The sequence below is a fragment of the Geotrypetes seraphini genome, chromosome 12 (genome assembly GCF_902459505.1).
Source record: "Geotrypetes seraphini chromosome 12, aGeoSer1.1, whole genome shotgun sequence".
Taxonomy (NCBI): Eukaryota; Metazoa; Chordata; class Amphibia; order Gymnophiona; family Dermophiidae; genus Geotrypetes; species Geotrypetes seraphini.
This window is the reverse complement of record NC_047095.1, coordinates 3,173,280-3,196,956: the sequence shown is the minus strand read 5'-3', so window position 1 is coordinate 3,196,956 and position 23,677 is coordinate 3,173,280. Positions and strand designations below refer to the sequence as shown.

Sequence of the window (23,677 nt, the reverse complement as noted above, 5' to 3'; positions counted from 1 at the left end):
TCTTATTATGGCCAACTCTCTCCTCTGTGAAGTCAGCTCTGTCTAGTTGGTCCCCCCTCCACCTTTCTTGGTGGGGGAGACTTGATACCCTAAAGATGATGGTCGTACCGAAAATTACATACATGTTTGCTATGTTTCCTCTCTTATTTCCTAACTCCTTTTACAAACAACTAGAAAAGCTTCTCTTTGATTTCCTATGGAATAATAAACCCCTTAGAATTTCACAACAGAAACTTAAATCTCCCAAATCAGCTGGAGGTGTCAACTTCCCTCATCTATTTCTTTATCATAAAGCCTTTTTATTGAGACAAGGATCCCAATGGCTGCATTCCTCTGATACTTCTATGTTTCCTAACTGGCTCAGACTTGAACTAGCCCTTTTACACCCTATCCCTCCACTTCGACTTATCAGCTCAATTCACCTCCAGAATAGGCCTCGTAATCCCCTACTTCTTACCTCTCTTCGCATTCTCCAAGACTTGGACCGCGTTTTGGACTGCCCTTGGTCTCAATCCGCCCTATGTCCTTTGTGGAGAAATCCTAAACTGCTAATAGGAAAAAAATCGGTCTTCTGGCCATCTTGGACCACTCATCAAATTTGGGATATTGCTGCATTATGTCACTTTGATGACTCCTGGCTCACTTTCCATGAGCTCCAATGTAAGTCTGGCCTTCCTGATTCTTATTTCTATCAATGGCTGCAAATACGTTCGGCACTTCGTAAATTTACTCGAGACCTGAGAGCTAATCATCATCTTTTGACTTTACTGATTCTCTCCAATCAATTCCGAACTCTGGGCCATTCAGCGTCCAAATTCTATAATCTTCTTAAAGAATTACAATACCCGCTTCTTCCTTCTGTTAAAAAAATCTTGGGAGGAAGATATTGGTTGCTCCATCTCTGTTGGTGACTGGTCCTCCTATTTGCATTCTGTTTTCCACTCCTCTAGGTCAGCTTCTCTTACCCAGAGCTTATTTTTCCTATGCAATAGAGCCCAATGGACCCCGGTTAAATCGAACCGCATTAACCCCACTTTTACTAAAGAATGCTGGACCTGTTCTAAAGATATTGGCTCCCTTAAGCACCTATTATTCCTTTGTCCCTCTATACAAACATTCTGGTCATCCCTATGGAAAACTATTTGCTCTCTTTTCCATATTAAAATGACTCTCTCGTATCAGATGCTACTACTCAAATCCTCTGCTCTTCCTTCTCCTCTCTCTCATGCCGATGCTTTTCTTTTTGATATCCTTATCTCTCTGGCCTTGAAACTCCTTCTCAATTCCTGGAAAGACCTTTCTAAGGTGTCCGTAACACAATGGTGGAATCTTATCTGTCTGACTTACAGATATGAGGCATATTTGGCTAAAAATGTGACAGATTCCCTCAATTTCTTCATAAATGGAACTCCCTCAAGCTTTATCTCCTGGGCTCCGACTCTTAATTTTTCTTTTCCCTCAGTCTTACTTTTTCCTCTTTCTTTTCCCTTTTCTTCCCTCCTTTTTGCTTTTTCAGCCGCAGATAAAGTTATACTCATGTGAATTGTTTCTTTCCATGTTTGGTTGTCTTTGAGACTTCAAGTTCTGTCTATTGCTTCTGTTTTAACATATATGCTACTCTGTTTATCTATCACATGATTTGTTGTTGTTATTCCATACTTGTTTTATTGACTGAAAATTTTCAATAAATAAACCTTGACTAAAAAAAGAACATGCAGCTTTTTTAGCTTGCACTTGTTATGATTTACTTTGCAATTGTTTTAATCTGTCAGTCTGCCCAGCTGATCTGTTTTGTTAATAAAAAGTGTCAATTTGTGAGCTTTGACAATTTTTTGCAGAGCTGATGCAAAGTGATGAGCAGTAGTAGAATGTATTACTGCTCCTGGTTATCAGTTTTCTCCCTCATCCCCCTTGGATAATGTGTGCTGGAAAAGCCAAAAGGAAGAAAAGAGGCATGCTGGGTTGGGGGAAAGAGGTAGGGTAGTTCTTGGGGATGGAAGCATCATAAGGATGATGAATATTTGTAAATAAAGGAATAGGATTTTATGGAGATAAAGATAAAATGATATAGCCAGAGACTAATGAGTAGAAATAAAAAGTAACTCAAGCTTTGACAGCATAAGAAAAAATGGTGGTGAGAGGAAGAGTTGGAAGCTGACGAGAGATGGATTGTAGATGAGAAAAAGGAGAAGGAAAACAGCAAAGACAGCATGAAAGATTGCAACCTGCCATTATTTTATTTATTTATATTTTTTTTAATCTTTATTCATTTTCAAAAATTACAAGTGTACAACATTCAGAAATACCTTAATTCATCACTTGACATTCTTATTTGTATTATTCCAAATAAATAATTATATAAGAAACCCATCCCTCCCACCCATATATCAATAAATAACTATCAATATATATCAATATGCCATTATTTATTGATGTAAAATGTTATGGTAAAAACAGCATTTGGAGAGGGAGGCTATAATTACAGTACAATATGTTCACCTATTGTATACATGGAAAAAACTGTGAGTACAGTGATAGTGCTCCATGTAGGCTTTGAGAAATACTGGTTAAATTTGGAATTCATAGTAAAGTAAGATTTCTTATATTTACAATGCAGGTGAATATTTCTCTTAACGTGGAACAGTTGACAGAAGAAATTGACTTTCTAAAAAATATATGGAATATAAAGAAAAAAGTGACTGGTCTGCATTCCTGTTCCAATCCTCTGAGTAAAGCGAAACGGGAAAGTAACAGTAGCTTTGAACCCGAAAATTACAGTGAAAATGTGAGACTTTTGATGGAATGGATTAAAGCTGTATGTGTTTTCTATGGTGTTAAAGTAAGTTGCCCTTTCTTTTCCCTACTCTATTTTGAAAACTATTTTGTAATAAAATAAGTTGGTTTTGTGAGGGAAATTTTTATATTGTTTTTAGAAAAACTAGATTACTCTGATAAAAGCCATCTTAATCTTGTTTTAAACAACAATTGCAAAAAGATAACATTGTCTGTATTTGTTTGACAAAACTAAAGTACTGTTTTGGGTCAGATACAACCTAATGAAGGATTAAAAATTAAGAGAAGTAGAACTAGGCCAGCATACTTGTGAGAGAACTTGAGCTGCTGGACTTTTCAGTCCTTGATGTCCAAAAGCCTCCTGTGCAAGTAAGACTGAATTGCAAAGCAACTCTGCCTCTGATGCTCAAAAGGGTCCTTGGGAGGGGCTTTTAACCAATCATGGTAGTACCACCAAGAACCCTATGCAAATGCTTTACAAGGAGTTCATTAGTATTAAAATGAGCACGCCTTGTGACGCACAGAAGAGAACGCCCACCTCTTACCAGGGAATTTTTCTGGGAGGTCTGGAGCTGCTGGTAGTAGATTTGTGTGTCTGTTATGTGAGTGTATGGCCTGCTCAGCTGTTAGACATGGAATATACACTCACATAACAGACTTACAACAGCTGGATCCAAAATTACTCTAAAACTTGTCCAGGATCAAACCCTCAACCTCAGGCTTCTGAGACAGGAGCTCTAATCACTGAGCCATTCTCCACACTTGCACCTAGCTGTGTTGAACTCTGAGAGGTGAAAGTGGATGCTATAGATGGGCCATTTGGCCTTTATCTGCCCTCATGTTTCTATGTTAAATATTTAGCAGTATCTTTCCCCATTGCAGGCTAAATATTTAGCAGTATCTTTCCCCTAATAGCAGGCTCAGTACAAGGAAAAAATGTGAAGTTTCCTTTTGAGCTCTACCAAAAGGTCCTTGTCTCCTGCCCCTGAAACTTCTTGAACAATCTCTCTCTTTCTCTCTCTCCTGGTAGTAATGTATTAATAGTAATGAAGTAATGTCTGAATGAGTTGGATCTTTTATCTCTTTCATTGCGCTCTGTAGTAGCTTGCCGACACAGTTTCAGGAGAAGGTCGATGAACACCATCAGTTAGTAACTAAGTGATGAAATGTAGGAAATGCATGGTCTGTGCAAGTACATTTTTATTAAGAAATTGAAACTTCCATAAGGAGGATTTTCTCCCCTGGAATAGCATGGCTCCAATACTCAGACCAAACCAGCAGTGGAGGAGAATCTTGCTGACATGCCATGCTGGTGCTGTGACCTGTTCAAGTGATGCCATAGAGGAGATAAGAGTCTCTGCACAGAAAAAGGGAATTCTATGCGACACTGCAATTCTGTGTAATTTCTGCAGTGTGCAGTAATGCCGAATTCCGCCAGGGATAATATGTGAAAAAGTTCAAGGTGGCTTCAAAACTTCAGGCTTCCCCCTATTACCATTCTGCAAAAAGAATTAACTGTGTTATCTGTACAGAATGCTTTCACCCATATACATCAAAATTACAGAAGGTATCTGAGATTCAAAGTAGGAAAATAACCATTTCAGTAATATGAGCTACCTTTTGGCTCCCACTAAGAGTGTTCAAAAAAATGTAGTCAATGCAGCATCTCTATACAGACTGGGGATGCACATATTTTTCTACTTTAACAAACGGAGGAAGGGGCAAAAGAATCAATGCACATGACTATTTGGGTGCTGGGGCTGTGAGGTTTGTCATAAACTATCTTCAAGCCACAGTTCAGCCTGTCACAAGAACTGCAATTCATAAGAGCCTTGCTGCACAAGACTCCAGCATGTGCATTTTCTTATGCAATAGCAGATCTTAACTCTCATTTCAGTAGTAATAAAAGTATGTGAAAGTCAATAGGTATAAATTGGTCAAATGGTGAGGATGCTAAGCCACATGACCTTCATAGTTTATGTAACTCTCATTGCTGGGAGCAGAATCTCGGCAAGTGTCTGGTCTGGCTTCGGGGCATGCCTCGCAAGGAGCAGATTCTTTGCCCATGCCACCTTTGGAACCGATACCCTCGATGCATGGCGCAGTTCTCTTGCCTGGACCGGAGACTTCCTCCTCGATGCCGAGCCTCGAGCCTTGGGGAGCGCCTCGGGGGGGCTTCATCTCAGCCTCCGCTGCTTCGATCCACACCCTCCAGTCCCATCTACTCGGTGGCTGCCTCACCTGGGCTTCGCTCGCCTCGACGCTCGAGGCCTGCTTTTCGACACAACTCCGGTCGTCGATCGAGGCATTCATCGAAGCACGCCTCGCCTCGTCGTAAGCAACCTTTTCGGGAGTTTTCACCGGAGTACTCGCCTCCTCCTCCTATGCCAGAACTCGAGGACTGCGGGGGTTCGTTCTCCCCCTGCCGGTCCTCGGCCTCAGCGGACCAGGCAGCCTCATCTTCAAGCCCGTCTCAAGGCCCGGCCCTGGCGGACCAGTTGTCTTTCTCGTCCTTCCTGAGGCAGATGGCGGTGGATCTGGCCATCACCCTGGATTCAGGTTCCAAGTTTTCTAAGGAATATTTGGAGACGATGCATCTTCCCCAACCTCCTGCTGAGTCTTTCCGTCTGCCTCTACATAAGCTTCTGGACCAGACTTTCATGAGATGCTTCGAGACTCCATACTCCATTCCTGTGGTCCCAGGGAAGTTGGATACTAGGTACCGCATGGTGCACCATAAGGGCTTCGACGGGGCGCAGCTCTCTCACCAGTCCCTATTGGTTGAATTCTCCCTGAAGCGGTCTCATCCCTCCCAGGTCTATGCCTCCACTCCTCCTGGTCGGGAGGGCAAAACCATGGACTGATTTGGCAGGCGCATCTACCAGAACTCGATGATGGCTTCTCGAGTCCTGAATTACAGCTTTCATTTTGCGACCTACTTTGAGTTTTTTCTCTCCATTCTTCAAAAGTTTTTGCCCTATCTGTACTCTCAGGCTCGCTTCGAGTACTCGGAGGTACTGACGTTGTTGTCCCAACTCCGCTTGCAGATGATGCAATCGTCTTACGACGCTTTTGAACTCTCGGCCAGAGCTGCTGCTTGTTCGGTGGCCATGAGACGCTTGGCGTGACTTCGAACCATTGATATGGACCCGAATCTCCAGGACAGGCTAGCGAACATTCCCTGTGCGAGAGCGGACCTTTTCAACGAGTCCATCGAGGCAGCGACGGAGAAGCTGTCCAAACATGAAAAATCTTTTCAATTTATTCTCCGCCAGAAGCCCAAGCCTACTATCTCTCGTCCGTCTCGCCCACCTATGATTTATCAGAGGCGCTACCTGCCGAAGCAGGCCCCCACCATCCGCCCATCTGTGAAGAGGCAGCACCAGCAGAAGCCCCAACAAAAACCTCAACCTTCTGCTGTCCCCAAGGCTCCCCAGCCTTTTTGACTGTCTCGTAGGGAGCATAACTTCCATCGTTCTGCCCTCCCCGCTTTTTCCCATTGGAGGTCGTCTCCATCATTTTTACCATCGATGGACGACTATTACCACCGACCTCTGGGTCCTTTCCATCGTATGAGAGGGATACTCTCTTCAGTTCCATCATGTTCCTCCGGAACATCCTCCAAGAGAGTATCCTTCCAACTTAACCCAGACCGCCCTTCTTCTTCAGGAAGCTCAGGCTTTGCTCCGGCTTCGTGCCGTCGAGCCAGTCCCTGTGGACCAACAGAACAAGGGGTTTTACTCCTGGTACTTCCTTGTTCCGAAGAAGACGGGCGACCTGCGTCCTATTTTGGACCTCAGGGTACTCAACAAGTTTCTGGTCAGAGAGAAGTTTCGCATGTTGACCCTGGCTTCTTTCTATCCCCTCCTCGAGCAGAACGACTGGTTATGCTCCCTGGATCTCAAGGAGGCCTACACTCATATTCCCATCCATTCGGCCTCCCGTCAACACCTTCATCTTCAGTACAGAGTGCTTCCTTTCGGCCTAGCTTCGTCTCCCAGAGTCTTCACCAAGTACCTGGTTGTGGTGGCCGCAGCACTCAGGAACCATGGTCTGCAGGTGTTTCCCTACCTCGACAACTGGCTCATCAAGGATTCCACGTCTCAGGGGGCCATCCGGGCCACTCAGAGGACAATCTGGTTTCTGCAGAGTCTGGGATTCGAGATCAATTTTCCCAAATCCCATCTTCAACCTTCACAGACTCTTCCCTTCATCGGAGCTGTTCTGTATACTATTCAACTCAGAGCGTTCCTTCCTCCTTAGCGCCTGGCGGCTCTTCATCTTTGTCACTCGGTCTCTTCTCGCCCGTCCATCTCAGCGAGGCACATGATGGTGCTCCTGGGCCACATGGCCTCTACGGTTCACGTGACTCCTTTTGCCAGACTTCACCTGCGGATTCCTCAGTGGACCCTGGCTTCTCAATAGTCGCAGATCTCCGACACTCTGACTCGTCACTCTGACTCGTCACTCCTGCTCTGCTGCAGTCGCTTTGCTGGTGAATGCTCTCTTCCAATCTTTCCAGAGGTTTGCTGTTTCACATGCCTGCCCATCAGAAGGTCCTCACGACCGACTCCTCGAACTATGTTTGGGGGGCTCATCTGGACGGTCTCCGCACCCAGGGCTATTAGACGAGTGTGGATCGTCTGTGCCATATCAATCTCCTGGAACTTAGGGTGATTTTCAATGCTCTCACTGCTTTTCAGCATCTGCTTCACGACATGGTGGTCCTCATTCGTACGGACAATCAGGTCGCCATGTATTATGTCAACAAGCAGGGAGGCACGGGATCGGCCTCCCTCTATCAGGAAGCTCTGAAAGTTTGGGATTGGGCGATTCGCCACAACGCCTTCCTCAAAGCTGTCTACATTCAGGGGGCGGACAATGCCTTGGCGGACAACTTGAGTCATCTTCTCCAGCCTCACGAATGGACTCTCCATTCCACGCCCCTTCATCAAATCTTCTCCCTGTGGGGAACGCCTCAGATAGACCTCTTTGCAGCTCCCCACAACTTCAAACTGCCTCAGTTCTGCTCCAGGATCTACACTCCTCATCGTCTCGAGGCAGATGCTTTTCTTCTGGACTGGGGGAATCTCTTTCTGTATGCGTTTCCTCCGTTTCCTCTCATTTAAAAGACTGGTCAAGCTCAAGTCCGACCGGGCCGCCATGATTCTGATTGCTCCTCGGTGGCCCAGGCAACCTTGGTACTCCCTTCTTCTGCAACTCAGCAGCAGGGAGCCCTTCCTTCTGCCAGTGTTTCCATCTCTGCTTACGCAGCATCAGGGATCTCTGCTTCATCCCAACCTGCAGTCGCTACACCTGACAGCATGGTTCCTCTCAGCGTAACTCCCCTTCAGTTTTCACCAGCTGTGCGGGATGTTTTGGAAGCTTCAAGGAAGCCTGCTACTAGAATGTGCTATTCCCAGAAATGGTCTAGATTCTCTACTTGGTGTTTTTCTCAGCACAAGGAGCCTCAACATGCCCCCTTGTCCTCTGTTTTGGACTATCTTTTGCACCTGTCTCAATCTGGCCTCAAGTCTACATCGATCAGAGTCCATCTTAGTGCAATTGCTGCTTTCCACCAGCCTCTTCAGAGGAAACCTCTTTCTGCACATCCTGTGGTTTCCAGATTTATGAAAGGACTTTTCCATGTCAATCCTCCCCTCAAACTGCCTCTTGTGGTTTGGGACCTCAGTGTTGTTCTTTCTCAGCTTATGAAGCCTCCATTTGAACCTCTTCACAAGGCTCCTCTGAAATTTCTCACTTGGAAAATGGTGCTTCTCATTGGCCTCACTTCTGCCCGTCGAGTGAGTGAACTTCAAGCATTGGTTGCGGATCCGTCCTTTACAGTGTTTCATCATGACAAGGTGGTCCTTCGCACTCATCCCAAATTCCTCCCCAAGGTGGTCTCGGAATTTCATCTGAATCAATCCATTGTTCTTCCTGTGTTTTTTCCGAAGCCGCATTCTCATCCTGGAGAATCAACTCTTCACACTCTGGACTGTAAGCGTGCTTTGGCTTTCTACTTGGAACGCACCAAGCCTCACAGAACTGCTCTTCAACTTTTCATCTCCTTCGATCCGAACAAGTTGGGATGCCCTATCTCTAAGCGCACCATCTCCAACTGGATGGCGACTTGTATCTCTTTCTGCTATGTCCAGGCTGGATTACCCCTTCACAGTAAAGTCACAGCCCATAAGGTCAGAGCAATGGCAGCCTCTGTAGCTTTCCTCAGATCGACACCGATTGAAGAGATTTGTAAGGCTGCCACTTGGTCCTCGGTTCATACCTACACCTCACACTATTGTCTGTATACCTTCTCCAGACAGGATGGACAGTTTGGCCAAACAGTGTTACAAAATTTGTTCTCCTAAGTTGCCAACTCTCCCACCATCCCATTGTGGTTAGCTTGGAGGTCACCCACTAGTGAGATACCTGCCTGCTTGTCCTGGGATAAGGCAATGTTACTTACCGTAACAGTTGTTATCCAGGGACAGCAGGCAGCTATTCTCATGTCCCACCCACCTCCCCTGGGTTGGCTTCTCTGCTAGCTATCTGAACTGAGGAGACACGCCCGGTACATCAGGCGGGAAGGCACTCGTGCATGCGCGGTGTGGGCAACTCAAAACTTCTAAAAGTTTCTATAAGCAAGTATGCTTGTGAGATGTCCGCATCGGGGCTCCGTTGGATGACGTCACCCACTAGTGAGAATAGCCACAGGGTTCAGTCCTGGGCCCACTCCTCTTCAACATATTCATTGGGGATCTGACTCAAGGGCTTCAAGGCAAGGTAACCTTATTCGCTGATGACGCCAAACTATGCAATATAGTAAACGGCTATAATCTACAGGATGCTATGGAGCAAGACCTGCATACTTTAGAAAGTTGGTCCTTGATCTGGCAGCTGGGCTTCAACGCCAAGAAATGTAAGGTCATGCATCTCGGTAACGGAAATCCTTGCAGAACTTACACCCTGAATGGAGAAACTTTAACCAGGACTACGGCAGAATGAGACTTAGGAGTAATCATCAGTGCTGACATGAAAGCAGCCACTCAAGTGAAGAAGGCTTCATCTAAAGCACGGCAGATGATAGGTTGTATCAAGAGAAGCTTTGTCAACAGGAAGCCTGAAGTCATGATGCCATTGTACAGAGCCATGGTGAGACCTCATCTGGAATATTGTGTGCAATTCTGGAGGCCACATTACCGTAAGGATGTACTCAGAATTGAATCGGTTCAGCGGATGGCCACCAGGATGGTCTCGGGGTTAAAGGGTCTCCTGTACGAAGAAAGACTGAGCAAATTGCAGCTCTACACTCTCGAAGAGCGTAGGGAGAGGGGAGACATGATTGAGACATTTAAATACATCACAGAACGGGTCGAGGTGAAAGATGATATCTTTCTTCTCAAGGGACTCTTGACCACAAGAGGACATCCGCTCAAACTCAGGGGAGGGAAGTTTCGTGGAAATGCCATGAAGTACTTCTTCACGGAGAGAGTGATTGAGCATTGGAACAAGCTTCCAGTGCAGGTGGTCGAGGCACACAGCATCCCAGACTTCAAGAACAAATGGGATACCTATGTGGGATCCCTACGAGGGTCATGCCAAGGGATAGGGTCACTAGGGTATGGACTTGAATGAGCGGGTCAGTAGAGTGACAGTATAATTACAATTATACTTTAGGGGGTCAGTAGACTTAAGAGGGTGGGTAAATAGCGTGGGCAGACTTGATGGGCTGTAGCCCTTATCTGCCGTCATGTTTCTATGTTTCTAGCTGCCTGCTGTCCCTGGATAACAACTGTTACGGTAAGTAACACTGGTATACTGCTAGTCCAGTGCTCACAAGTTGGGTGGGAAGGCACCTCTGCATTTGTAATGGGAGCGCTGCCTTAAACTCTTAAAGGGACAGTATGCTGGGCAGAGTTTCTGCACTGGGCTCTGTAGATGATGTTGCCCACATGTGAGAACATTTGCCTGCTGTCCTTGGAGAATATCTGCTACAGGCAAGTAACATTGCTTTACCTATGAAAGAAAGCAATAAAGAAACCTTGTAAAGTTTTGTTTTGATTTATTAATCACTATTTAATGATTTGTGGCAACTAAAATGCAATAAAATACATATCTAAAATTAATTACAATTCACTTCTAAGAAGTAAGCCTTTACATGTTATCTGAAATTTGGCTTGGTTCAGTCATTAAATTCTTTACAGCCTACTAGATGATGATACATAGGGAATCCAAGGATTCACATTCCACTTCTCCCATTGATGCATTTTTGGCTTTGGACAAGTCACTTCACTCTTTTCTGCCTAAGGTAAAACTTAACTATTAGTCCTCTTGGGCAAAGGCATAACTATAGTACCTAATTTTAACTTCACTTGAGTTTAGAATTAGAAAGGTGAATGAATAAATCTAAAATCCAAGCTTAAACCAAAATCTGCCCAATTGTGTGCTCTAGGATATATATATTTTTTAAAAAGTATACATTTTCAATGTATTTCAGATAGATAATTCTATGAAGAGTAATTCTCTATGCTCTAAGCACCCACATTTACACCCCCCCCTTCCCTTGTATGTTTAGAATATTAGCACTTGGCATATGTTTTAATACACACCTGTGAAAATGCTAGCAGAGTACCTAAGTGCACTGTTACAAAATGGCACTTTATTTACATTGCACATAAATATAAGGGGGGGCATTCATATGAGTGGATACAGTGCTGCCTACATCTATCTATATACTATGTAAGTAAACCTGCAATCTGTATGAGAAAAGACTAAAAAGGTTAGGTCTCTTCAGCTTGGAAAAGAGTCAGCTGAGGGGAGATATGATTGAAGTCTACAAAATCCTGAGTGGAGTAGAACGGGTACAAGTGGATCGATTTTTCACTACGTCAAAAATTGCAAAGACATGGGGACACTTGATGAAGGGAAATACTTTTAAAACCAATGGCAGGAAATTTTTTTTCACTCGGAGAATAGTTAAATTCTGGAACGCATTGCCAGAGGTGGTAAGAGCGGATAGCGTAGCTGGTTTTAAGAAAGGTTTGGACAATTTCCTAGAGGAAAAGTCCATAGTATGTTATTGAGAAAGACATGGGGGAAGCGTGGAATATTGCTACTTGGGTTTTGGCCAGGTACTAGTGACCTGGAGTGGCCATTGGTCTAACCCAGTAAAGCTATACTTATGTTCTGAGCTTATTGGGGAGAATGGGATAGAAAACGAATTAAATAAATAGTAGTAGTAATATCATGGGCAGGGCAGCCACTTACATGTGCAATTTCCTGAATGCTGTAATTTACACATTCTCCTGCTGTATTTACACATCCACACTTAAATGCCAGATATATTGCTGCTATAAATATTAGCTGTACTACTGTTGGATTATGCTGCTGTTCTGTAACATTAGCTGGGTGCCCAGTTGCTGTTACAGAATAGGCTTCTACCGTGTGTTCTCGTGACACCTAAATGGAGGCACTCTGTTATAGAATTGCCCGCACAGTATAGTATCCCAAGCTTTCTTTTTATTTGATAAAGAATTTTTCCATATAATTTTAAAGAATTTTTTTTCAGAGTAATTGAAGTTATTTATCCAAGGTAGCTGTATTTTCATTAAACTTTGTTTTGTTTTTTAAAACAGGTAGAAAATTTTACTGTATCCTTCTCAGATGGACGCATACTTTGCTATCTAATTCATCACTATCATCCAGGCTATGTGCCCTTGGATTCCATATGTCAACGTACAACATCAACTGTAGAGTGCACTCAGACTGGTACAATTGTGCTTAATTCATCATCTGAATCTGATAATTCTCTGGCTATGTCACCTGGAATATATGACCACTGTAAGTGTTGGCTTTTTAATATACCTTTCTAAAGTTTAGTAAAATGATTTCCAAGTGTTGGGCCTACTCCAGCTTCTGCCTGACTTTTAGAATGATATAGTAAATCTCCAATTGTATTCCCATACCTGTGTCCCTTCTCCCTCTCCAACTTTTGTCATCACCTACTTCCCGAATAAGCAATTTTGCAGCTTCCCTCTCCTTCTTAACCTCTCTCTCTTAAACTGTCCAAGACAATCCTCACCATACACTGATCCAATTCCTGGTTAGTTTGTTTTGTTTTTTATTAGCATGATTTCTCTGATCTCTTTTTGTGCTTGTTTACTTTACAATAGTGGCTTGAGCACCTTCTCCAGGTTATAATATGTAACTGTATAAAGAGTCCCAGAGAGGATTCCTCCGTGAACCACTATAGGCCCAGTTCCTGAACATTATCAATCGGACAAATGCCCTACATCTCCATCAAAAAGGGTTTCATCTTCATCATTCCACTGAACATACTCTTATGACTGGTCAACTACATTAAACAAATTCTTGATGGAAATAGTGTCATCTTATTCTGCCTTTGATTGATCAGTTATACTATTTTCTGCCAGCATCTCAAGAACCTTAACATCTCTGGTCTTGTACTTAACTGGTTTCACTCATATCTCTCTGAGAACACCTTCATTGTTCACTATTGTGACTCTACTTTTCCATAGCCCTTAATATCAGGGGTCCTTTAAGTATCAATCATTATACCAATATTCTTTAATATTTTCCTTCTCCTAACCCATCTTCTCCAATCACTTGGTTTTACTTTCTATATGTAGCCTGCGGTCCAGTCAGAGAAGTACTGGGGCGATTAGGGATCTAAGTCTATGCCTGTACTTTCCAGAAATGCCACCTCTGTAGGAGATGCAGGCTTTCGTGGTGGTGAGGACAGCCAGGAGGCTGTAGTAGCCCAGACTAGGGAGAGGATCCAACATTGTGCAGGCTCTTTAAGCTGTCTGACTTAAATGAAATCATTGCAAACTCTCTGCAGGAACTGGATTTAGAGATTCTGTAAACTGCCTCGACATTGCGCTCACTGCTGAGCAGCTCCAAGACCCAGTCCACATTTTTCCCTTTGCATTCTGAGATCACTATTCAGCTTTTTGTCCCCTTGATTCTAATGTTTTTGCACCCTCAGACACATTCCATAGGGTCTATTTTAGTGCAAAAAGCATATGAATCTTGAACAACTGGGTTTTATCATCTATTGGATGTGAGCCCCCTCAGAAGGCATTTAATCACATTCTTTTCTCTGTCTCCATCTCCTTCCTCAGTGGGCTGTGACCGAGCTCTTCAGTCATTTCCTTCTGCAAGCGAGACTGAAGGTGTCTTTCTGATCTACTTTGGTGCTGTAGAGGTTCCCAGCAGTCCTAGGTCAGCTTTGCCTGTGAAAAGCTGCAGACTTGGGGTTCTGAAGTCTCTAGCTGGAGGGGCCACCCTTGCTTCAGGGCACAATCACAAATCAAAAATTCCCAACACTTGGAAAATTTCATCAGAAAAAGTGCTAAATGAAATGAGATGAAATATTAATTATAAAACCACCCACTCAATTCTATAAAAAAACCAATTAATTCCTCAAACATCTATCATTCCATATTAAACAATGACAACAAAATAATAAACTGAAAAGGTAATCTGCTCTTATCATACCCCAATAAATCATAGTTTATAATCAATAAAATTAATATTAATTAGTTATACACAAAAGAGGAATCTCAACAATTAAATATATTCAAATATAATTTTTAAACTAATTTAAGGATTCAATAAATTATCCCAATCTATCCCCTTTATTAGCACCCACTCTATTTTACTACAATCTTGAAGTTATATTATATCTGATTATTCTAATGAATCCTCTTTTATGCAGTAATAAAACCTTAGAATAATAACAAGATAAATAAAATAAATTATATTCATCAATAAAAGATATACATCAGTAAAACAAATTCTAAAAACAATTATATTCCTACTAAATAAGAAATTAAACAGAAATTTCATCACTGAAAAACACATTCCTGGAGCAGGTTTATTTTCAAAGTCACAAATAAAAGTATATGAGAAATATTTAACCATATAAAAATATTCATTTATGTGAAACTTTTCATTCTAGTCAAGGTTAAGCTGATAGTAGCCTGACGAACTTTATCAATAAAACCAAGCATCAAGCTACAAAAAGAAGGTGCTAGTTGATTTACTAGACTTGAAAATAACATGGCAAGAAGACAAGGAAAGGCAAGCCTAAGAACCATCGAACAGGCCTGGAGAAACCAGTTTTCCAATGAGTTAGGTGATTTTAATAACTTTATAAGTAAGACTGCGTTGTAGATCCAGTTTAGGAATCAGCAAAACGTAAACGCAGCCTGATGCATATTGGGAGATCCGTGACCTCGGCAACAAATTCACTTATAATAACACGACCTCTGCAAGTATATCCCATAATCAGATGATTCCAAAAGAATTTTGAAGGCTCAGAACCCATTTTACATAACTTGCAGCCGATGATCAATTCCGATAGAATAATGAATTTCTCTGATATATGAACTACTTCCGTATTTCTCGTAACCCGGAAGAAACATTAACTGACCGGAGTTGAACCATTAACATAGGTAAGCTTGCGAGTCACATTGTCAAAAAAATTACAAAAGAAATCAAAGTAGCTGCCATTAGGACACGAGACTTAAACTGTCATAAAAAGGACAAAAACTCTGCATCCTTCCATAACGATGAATAAAAATGATGAAACTCTTAGGAAGTTGTATCTATATTTCTGGATAACGTTGACAACGCACACTTGGATGATTCCAGTTCTTTAAGCATAGCATTATGAAGAAGACATTGCTGGACGCCGGCCCAAAGTAAGAAAGATATTCAAATCTTCTATATGAAAATCTAGTAAGAGTCCGAATGTCTAATCGTCTTGAATCCCTGAACTCTTTTGCTTTTTATGCTTAGGAGCCCAAAGCAATATTATAATTGCTATGCCGTGGCTTGTCTTCTTACCAAATGAAACCCTTTTCTGTATATTATTGAGGGTATTACAGGTTAACAAACCAGAATTATAAGCTCATTAATATGGCATAAGCTTATATTGTCAGACCAAATGTGGAGTAAATAGTATATAGAATTTATAAGCTTTAACAGTCCAACTACTTTGCATAACATCACGAGCCTACTATTCAAGAATTCTATAAAGAATTTTATCTAGTAGTGCTGTGCCTCCAGGACGGTTATTCACAGTTAATTCAAAAAAGATTCCATTCTTCGTTCCACACAATATCTTGCATAACGATCACTATTATGTTTAAATAAAATTATAAGAATCAATGAAATAAAGACAAAATTAAAAGCGAAGTGTCTTTCCCTTTTTTTTCCCCCCTTCTTTTCTCCTTTTCATGAGATCATCGGTTGCTCACATGTTTCCAAAAAATCCTTTAACTTTTCGGGATCTTCAAAACTCAAAGTCTTATTGGCATAAGTAACCCTCATTATAGCAGGGTATAGCAAGCCAAATTTGGCCCCTAGATGTCTCATTTGAGGCCTTAAATCAAGTAGTTTTTTCCTTTTTTCAGCGGTGGTCTTAGCGAAATCTGGCACAATGTAAATTTTTGAATCCTGACATTTCAAATTCTTATTTTCTTTTGCAAGCCTTATGACTTCCATGACTTGCTGATGCCTCTAAAGTTTAAATATCAGCGGCGTGGCCTCAGATCCTTACCAGATCTTCTTGTAGGGATCCTATGAGCCCTCTCAAATTATAATGGATATTTTGATTTAAGAGGCAGTATCTTTGGGAGGATTTGCTCAAGGAAAGAGATGGCATCATTATTTTCAACTCCCTCCTGGAGCCCAATAATTCTCAAGTTGTTCCGTTTCCCCCTATTAATACAATTCTCCAGCTCTTTAGAAAGAATATTCACTTTCCATAGCAAAGCAGCAGATGAATCCAGACTAGTGGGTATAGCTCACATCGACCAGCAGGTGGAGATAGAGAACTGATTAACAGTTGGCCTTAAAGCCTGGTGTTCCTCTTGTTACTTCAGTTTTGCTCTATCTCCCAGCAGGAATGGAGCTTACTCTACTAGCTCCTGGATTCTGGCTGGGGCCGGTTTAGGTGGTGTTCCTGTGGCTTCCTCTGTTGAGACTCTGTCTCTTCAGTAGGACAGGGGTGCCTGGCTGATCGGTGCCGGCTTTGGGAGCTACACCTGGGCCCTCCCAGGTCCCTTCTCCACCCTCCCCTCCGTTTGTTTGAGCGGGTTCTTGGGCCACTGCAGGAGGTTTCTTCATTCCAGTAAAAAAAAAAAAAAAAAAAAAAAACCAACGACTTCCTGCTTGTGCTGAGCCGTGCTGTGTTCGTGTGGCTTTCAGTGCGATTACCAGCTGTTACCCGACTGCAGTTAGAGCGGCGGACCGGTTGGTGAGTAACTTGGTTTGCTGTCTGCCTCCTCTTGCGTTCGTTGGTCGTTCGGGTCGTTCCGGCGGTAGCGGGGGGTGGGCGGAGTCGGCGCGGCGGCGTGTTACCGCGTTTGTGAAAAAAAAAAAAAAAAAAGTTTTTTGTATCGCCGTTTTTAGCGATGGCAGCAGAGGCTACTCAGCGGTGCTCGCGCTGTGGGAAGCGCCGAGCACTGTCGGGCTTCTGCTCTGCAGGGTGTGGGGATACACCGGCAGAAGATGCCTTCCTGCAAGCGGGTGAGTTAGACATCTCCCGTGTCAGCGGGGCACGGTCTACTTCCCCGGGCCTCGAGGGCGACTCGGGGGGACTGCAAGGCTCTGCCGCGGCTGAGGGGAGGTCAGCGGCGGTCGGGGAGCCAGGGTCGCTAGGGGACGGCGCGGCTGCGCGCCCTAGCATTGATCAGGCCGGTTCTTCTTTAATGGGGGTGAGTTCCTTCTCCCCGGAGTTTATTATGCTATTGCACCGAGCTTTTCTGCTACAGGGCTCGCAGCCGGCCCAGTCGGTACCGGCGACCTGGCCGTCCCTCCCTGGGCCTTCTACCTCCACGGGCTTATCCGGTGCGAATGCCGGCCCGACTACGGGGCCTGTGCTGTCGCCTGGGCGGTCGCAGGGGGCGAAGAAACGCAGACTCGCGACCGTGGACGCGGAGGGTAATCTTCCCTTATCACCTTTCTCCCTTCCTGAATCATTAGAGGAAGGGGAGGTCTTAGATTGGGAGGCAGAGGATCCCCCGGGCAGGGAAGTTGATGATCCTTCCGCGCTCCGGCTGTTTCATAGAGAGGAGCTGGCGTCCTTGATTTCCAAGGCTTTGCAGGGTTTAAATATCTCTCAGGAGGATGCTAAGGTGTCGAGTAACCCCCTGATGGCAGGTACGCGTAAGCCACCTAGGTCCTTTCCGGTGCATGAAGCCATGCAGGAGCTGATCTCGGCGCAATGGGATACGCCGGAGGCCAGTTTACGAGTGGCAAAGGCCATGCGGCTCCTGTATCCGGTTGACCCGACCGAACTTGAAAAGTTTCGGTTACCTAGGGTGGACGCTTTGGTGGCAGCGGTAACGAAAAAGACTACCTTGCCGGTGGAAGGGGGGGTGACACTAAAGGATGCGCAGGATAGGAAGATTGAATCTTCACTAAAAATGTCCTTTGAAGTAGCTGCGGTTACCTTACAGGCCGCTATTTGCAGCTCGTATGCGGCGAGGGCATGTTTGCAGTGGTCACAAGGGATGACCGATAATTTAATGGAGTCCGGGGGTTCTGTCCCTTCGGAACTGGCTGATTTGGAGTCAGGCTTGGCCTATTTGGCAGACTCCTTATATGACATTGTTCGAGCATCTGCGAAACAGATGGCTCTGTCAGTGGTATCGCGCAGATCCTTATGGCTCCGACATTGGGCAGCAGATGCTGCATCCAAACTTAGGCTGGTGAGACTCCCTTTTAAGGGAGGTTTATTATTTGGAGAGGACTTAGAGAGATTGGTGAAAGATTTTGGGGATACCAAAACACAGCGTCTACCGGAGGATAGGGCTAGGCCCCCGGTGAGGTCCTCCTCGTCTAGACCGCGCTTCAGAGATGTGAGGCGGTCCAGGCCTGGTAAACCATTCTTCAGCTCAGCATATGGTTCTTTCTCTGCGGCGAGGCCTAGGTTTCAGCAGAGGAGTTCCTTTCGGACGACGAAACCCTCTTCAGGTCAGCCAACACGTACCCCACCAAGTCGCACTCCGCAATGACGGTGGCTTGGCTCCCTCCGCCCTTCCCTTAGGGGGCCGACTTTCGGCGTTCCGGGCGGAGTGGGCCACAATCACGTCAGATCAGTGGGTGTTGGACATTGTTCGGGAAGGGTACAAGTTGGAGTTCGCCTCTCCCGTCGAAGATTCTTTCTTGGTGTCCCCGTGCCATGGGGCGGCCAAGGGAGAGGCGGTCCGCATGACTCTTCAGGGGCTGCTCGATCTGGGGGCGGTGGTACCGGTACCCCCGGAAGAGGTAGGCCGCGGGATATATTCCCTGTACTTCATTGTTCCAAAGAAGGGGGGGTCGTTCAGACCGGTGCTGGACCTCAAAGTGGTCAACAGATTTCTCAATGTTCGCCATTTCCGGATGGAGACGGTACGCTCGGTCATTGCGGCAGTGCGACCGGGAGAGTTCCTCACGTCCCTAGATCTCAAGGAGGCGTACCTACATATCCCGATCTGGCCTCCGCATCAGCGGTATCTAAGGTTTGCGATTCTTGGCCAGCACTATCAGTTTCGGGCAATGCCCTTTGGCCTGGCGACGGCTCCCCGCACCTTTTCCAAAGTCATGGTCGTGGTAGCAGCCTCTCTTCGCAAGGAAGGGATTCGGGTACACCCTTACTTAGACGACTGGCTGATCCGCGCCTCGTCCAGACAGGAGAGTTTGTCGGTTACTCAGAGGGTAATATCTCTCCTTCAGTCGTTAGGGTGGATCGTCAATTTTCCCAAGAGTTTTCTGTCCCCGTCGCAGTCTTTGGTACATCTGGGGGTCAGATTCGACACTGCTCTGGGGAGAGTATTTCTACCCCGAGACCGGGGAGAGAAATTGCAGGCTCAGATTCGCCTACTTCTCGGGTCGCCCAGACCTCGGGTTTGGGATTATGTGCAGGTTTTGGGCTCCATGGTAGCGACTCTGGAGGTGGTCCCCTGGGCTCGGGGCCACATGAGACCCTTACAACAGTCGCTTCTCTCTCGCTGGTCCCCAGCTTCTCTGGACTACAATATGCGTCTCCGATGGAGTCCTCGGGCGGCTCGCAGCATGCAATGGTGGCTACACGAGTTGCACCTGTGGCGGGGCATGCCGTTAGCCACACCGGAGTGGGTGGTGGTGACGACGGATGCCAGTCTGAGGGGCTGGGGGGCCCAGTGCCTGCAAGCATCGGTGCAGGGAGTGTGGTCCTTAGAGGAAGCACAGTGGCCCATCAATTTGTTGGAGTTAAAAGCGATCAGATTGGCGCTGAGGGCTTTTCAGTCCCTGATTCAGGACAGACCGACCAGAATCTTTTCGGACAGTGTCACGGCGGTAGCATATGTCAATCGTCAGGGGGGGCACTCGGAGTCCGCAGTTGGCCGAAGAGGCAAGGATATTGTTTCAGTGGGCAGAAGGGCATGTTCCGCTTCTGTCGGCGGCATACATTGCAGGTCACGAAAACGTGCAAGCGGACTTCCTCAGCAGAAATCTTCTAGATCCGGGCGAGTGGGAGTTGTCGGCTCGAGCGTTCGACCTGCTAGTCCGTCGGTGGGGGTTGCCAGAGTTGGATCTCATGGCTTCGTCCCGCAATGCGAAGTTGCCTCGCTTCTTCAGCAGGCGCACGGAGACGGGCTCGGAGGGGGTGGACGCGTTGGCCCTCCCATGGCCTCCAAATTCCCTTCTGTATGTGTTCCCGCCTTGGCCCATGATAGGGCGGGTGTTACAACGCATCGCTCTCTTTCACGGCAGGGTGATCCTGGTGGCTCCGGATTGGCTGCGTCGACCGTGGTACGCAGATCTCGTTCAGCTTTCAGTAGGCGATCGGGTGACGTTCCAGGTAACTCCGGACTTACTAACTCAGGGCCCAATCTGGATGGAAGATCCGGCCCGCTTTGGTCTTACGGCCTGGCTCTTGAGCGGTCAAGGCTAAAGAAGAAGGGCTATTCGGAGCAGGTGATTGCCACGCTTCTTAAAGCTAAGAAGATTTCGACTTCGACCTCCTATGCGAGAGTCTGGAAGATTTTCGATGCTTGGTGCGGTCGACAGGGAATCGCGCCCTTCCATGCATCTCTGGCGGCTATTCTTGCCTTTCTGCAGGAAGGCGTAGAGAAAGGATTAGCCTATAACTCTTTAAGGGTTCAGGTGGCGGCCCTTGCCTGTTACAGGGGCCGGGTGGCTGGCGCGTCGCTGGCGTCGCAGCCGGACGTGGTCCGTTTCCTCAAAGGGGTTCACCATATCCGCCCGCCGGTGAGGCGAATTTGTCCTTCCTGGAATCTTAAACTCGTCCTGGGGAGGTTGCAGGGGGCACCTTTTGAACCCCTGTCAGCGGCCACTTTGAAGGATGTCACGCTGAAAACAGTGTTCTTGGTGGCAATGGCTTCGGCGAGGCGAGTATCGGAGCTTCAGGCGCTTTCTTGCAGAGAACCCTTCTTACGTTTTTCTGAGACGGGGGTGTCAGTGCGGCCGGTGCCGTCCTTCCTGCCTAAGGTGATTTCTTCATTTCATGTGAACCAGAGTGTATTCCTCCCGTCCTTCCGGAAGGAGGATTGGGGTAAACGATTTTTGTCTTTGCGTCGACTGGATGTGCGGCGTATGCTTCTCCATTATTTGGGAGTGACGAATGATTTTCGTAGGTCGGACCATCTCTTTGTATTGTTCGCGGGTAAGAACAAGGGGATGGCGGCGTCTAAAGCGTCCATTGCGCGTTGGGTCAAGGAGACGATTGCTTCGGCTTATGTGTTGACAGGTAAGAAAGTACCGGAGCACCTTCATGCTCATTCCACTCGGGCATTGGCTACGTCTTGGGCGGAGTCCGGGGGGATGTCTTTGGAGGAAATTTGCCGAGCGGCCACTTGGTCGTCGAGTAATACCTTTTCGAAGCATTATCGCTTAGACGTAGCAGCCAGTGCGGAGGCAAGTTTTGGCACTGCGGTACTGGCGGAGGCGGCATTGGCGTCCCACCCGGTTTGAGTTTGCTTTGCTACATCCCACTAGTCTGGATTCATCTGCTGCTTTGCTATGGAAGGTAAAATTATGGTCTTACCTGTTAATTTTCTTTCCTTTAGAAGCAGCAGATGAATCCAGAGCCCCTCCCCAAGGGCACTGTATGTGTGTAGGGTGTTTGTTTATGGTTTCGGTTGGGATATGGTTGGTAATTGTATTATTTAGGGGCCCATTTTCTACTGGAATGAAGTTTTGGGGATGCTCATGCTCCTTTCGGGCTGCTTGGGCAAAATGCATAACTGAAGTAACAAGAGGAACACCAGGCTTTAAGGCCAACTGTTAATCAGTTCTCTATCTCCACCTGCTGGTCGATGTGAGCTATACCCACTAGTCTGGATTCATCTGCTGCTTCTAAAGGAAAGAAAATTAACAGGTAAGACCATAATTTTACCTTCTCACTATATGACTTATGCTTCTTTATTTCAGATTCATTTGCTGTTATTCTTTTTTCCATTTGATCTATTTTTAGCTCAAACTGTTCCATGCGTGTAGTGAGGTTTCTAACTTCATCTTTCACCTCTTTCAACTTTTGAGCATTGTCAGAAACTATCTCCGTAATTAGTTTCAGCTGAGCAAAAATGTCTCCGTTATCATCCTTGGGTAACGGCACTTTAGAAGGAGTCATAGGATCTATCTTTGATCTTTTAGCACTCCCCGATCCTGTGCCAGCCGCTTCACATTTTGACTGTTTGCTCGAAGCTATTACTAAAATTAAACCGCCAATTATCATTTAAAATATCTTTCAAAAAGCTTGTAATTGCAGAGCTCGAACTTCACCTGACCATCCGGCTGCGCCTCCAAGCCACGCCCCCCATATTAAGAGATTTAAGTTAATCTGGGGCCCTTTAATATCTTTTATGGATGCGTTGTAATTGGGGTTTTGGGGGTTTTTCCCTTTGATCCTGTGGGTATATTGCACACACCCCCAGGGGGAGGGAGGGGGAGAGATATTTATGTCATGGTTTTATTCTCTTGCAAGGTATTGGTTGGGTGGGGGGGTTATCACACGATGGGGATTCTGATTGATTATAAATTCATATATGAATAATGCTGTTTGTGTAGATACTGTACTGCATTTTTGTTAACTTTGAAAAATTAATAAAAGATTTAAACATAAACAAACACAAACTTGTTCCAAACTATATTACCGGAGCAATACCTTCAAACATAAATGAAGCTTTAACATGTATCATCTTTAGTCACACTTGGAGGGGCCTTTTTGATAGTACATCTAAGTCTAATTTGGACGTTTTGGAAAAAACATCCAGAAATCCATCAGAGAAAATGTCCATTTTCAAAACAGCCAGACCGCTTATCTTTTATTTTTGAAAATGACCTATGTAGACGTTTTCGTCTTTAGTACACCGATAGTGCTAGGGATTCCCTTACTGCTGCTGTTGGCTTGCCTGCTATAGAGGTTGGGGTAGTTCAGGCCTCTTTGCCGCTGCGTGTGTAATACACGCAAAATATCTGTGCCATTGAAAAGAAAAACAGGCAGACCTGTCGGTAACACAGTTACTGACAGGTCTAGAGCAATTGGGTTTTACAATCTGTAAAACCCGATGTTAAATAGCCAAGCAATTTTAGTGCATCAGTCGCTTGGCTATTTTGCTAATTGGTTTTACTAATTTGCATGGATCAGATCAGAAAATGGGTAATCACATGCAGTGGTTTAGCAATGATCGCTAACTTTAGTACATCCCCCAGTAGGTTCTTATCTTGCTAATATCTTTTCTAATAGATGGGTGTCATTTTGAACCCCTGCTGTATCACTTATTTCCTACGCCTGCTTACTGTCTCGCTCTGAATGTTCTTCTCCAAGCCTGTAACTTGGATGCCAGTCAGCCCTTAGGGCCTT

At 45.3% G+C, this 23,677-nt stretch overlaps 1 protein-coding gene across 1 annotated transcript in view; it reads left to right on the top strand.

Annotated features, from left to right (window-relative positions):
- ASPM (assembly factor for spindle microtubules) overlaps window positions 1-23,677 on the top strand; it is a 222,198-nt gene that overhangs the window by 125,978 nt on the left and 72,543 nt on the right. Inside the window, exons 13-14 of the mRNA XM_033916408.1 lie at window positions 2,618-2,839; window positions 12,432-12,636. Of these exons, the coding sequence (XP_033772299.1) occupies window positions 2,618-2,839; window positions 12,432-12,636 (427 nt within the window). The remainder of the gene's footprint in view (window positions 1-2,617; window positions 2,840-12,431; window positions 12,637-23,677) is intronic.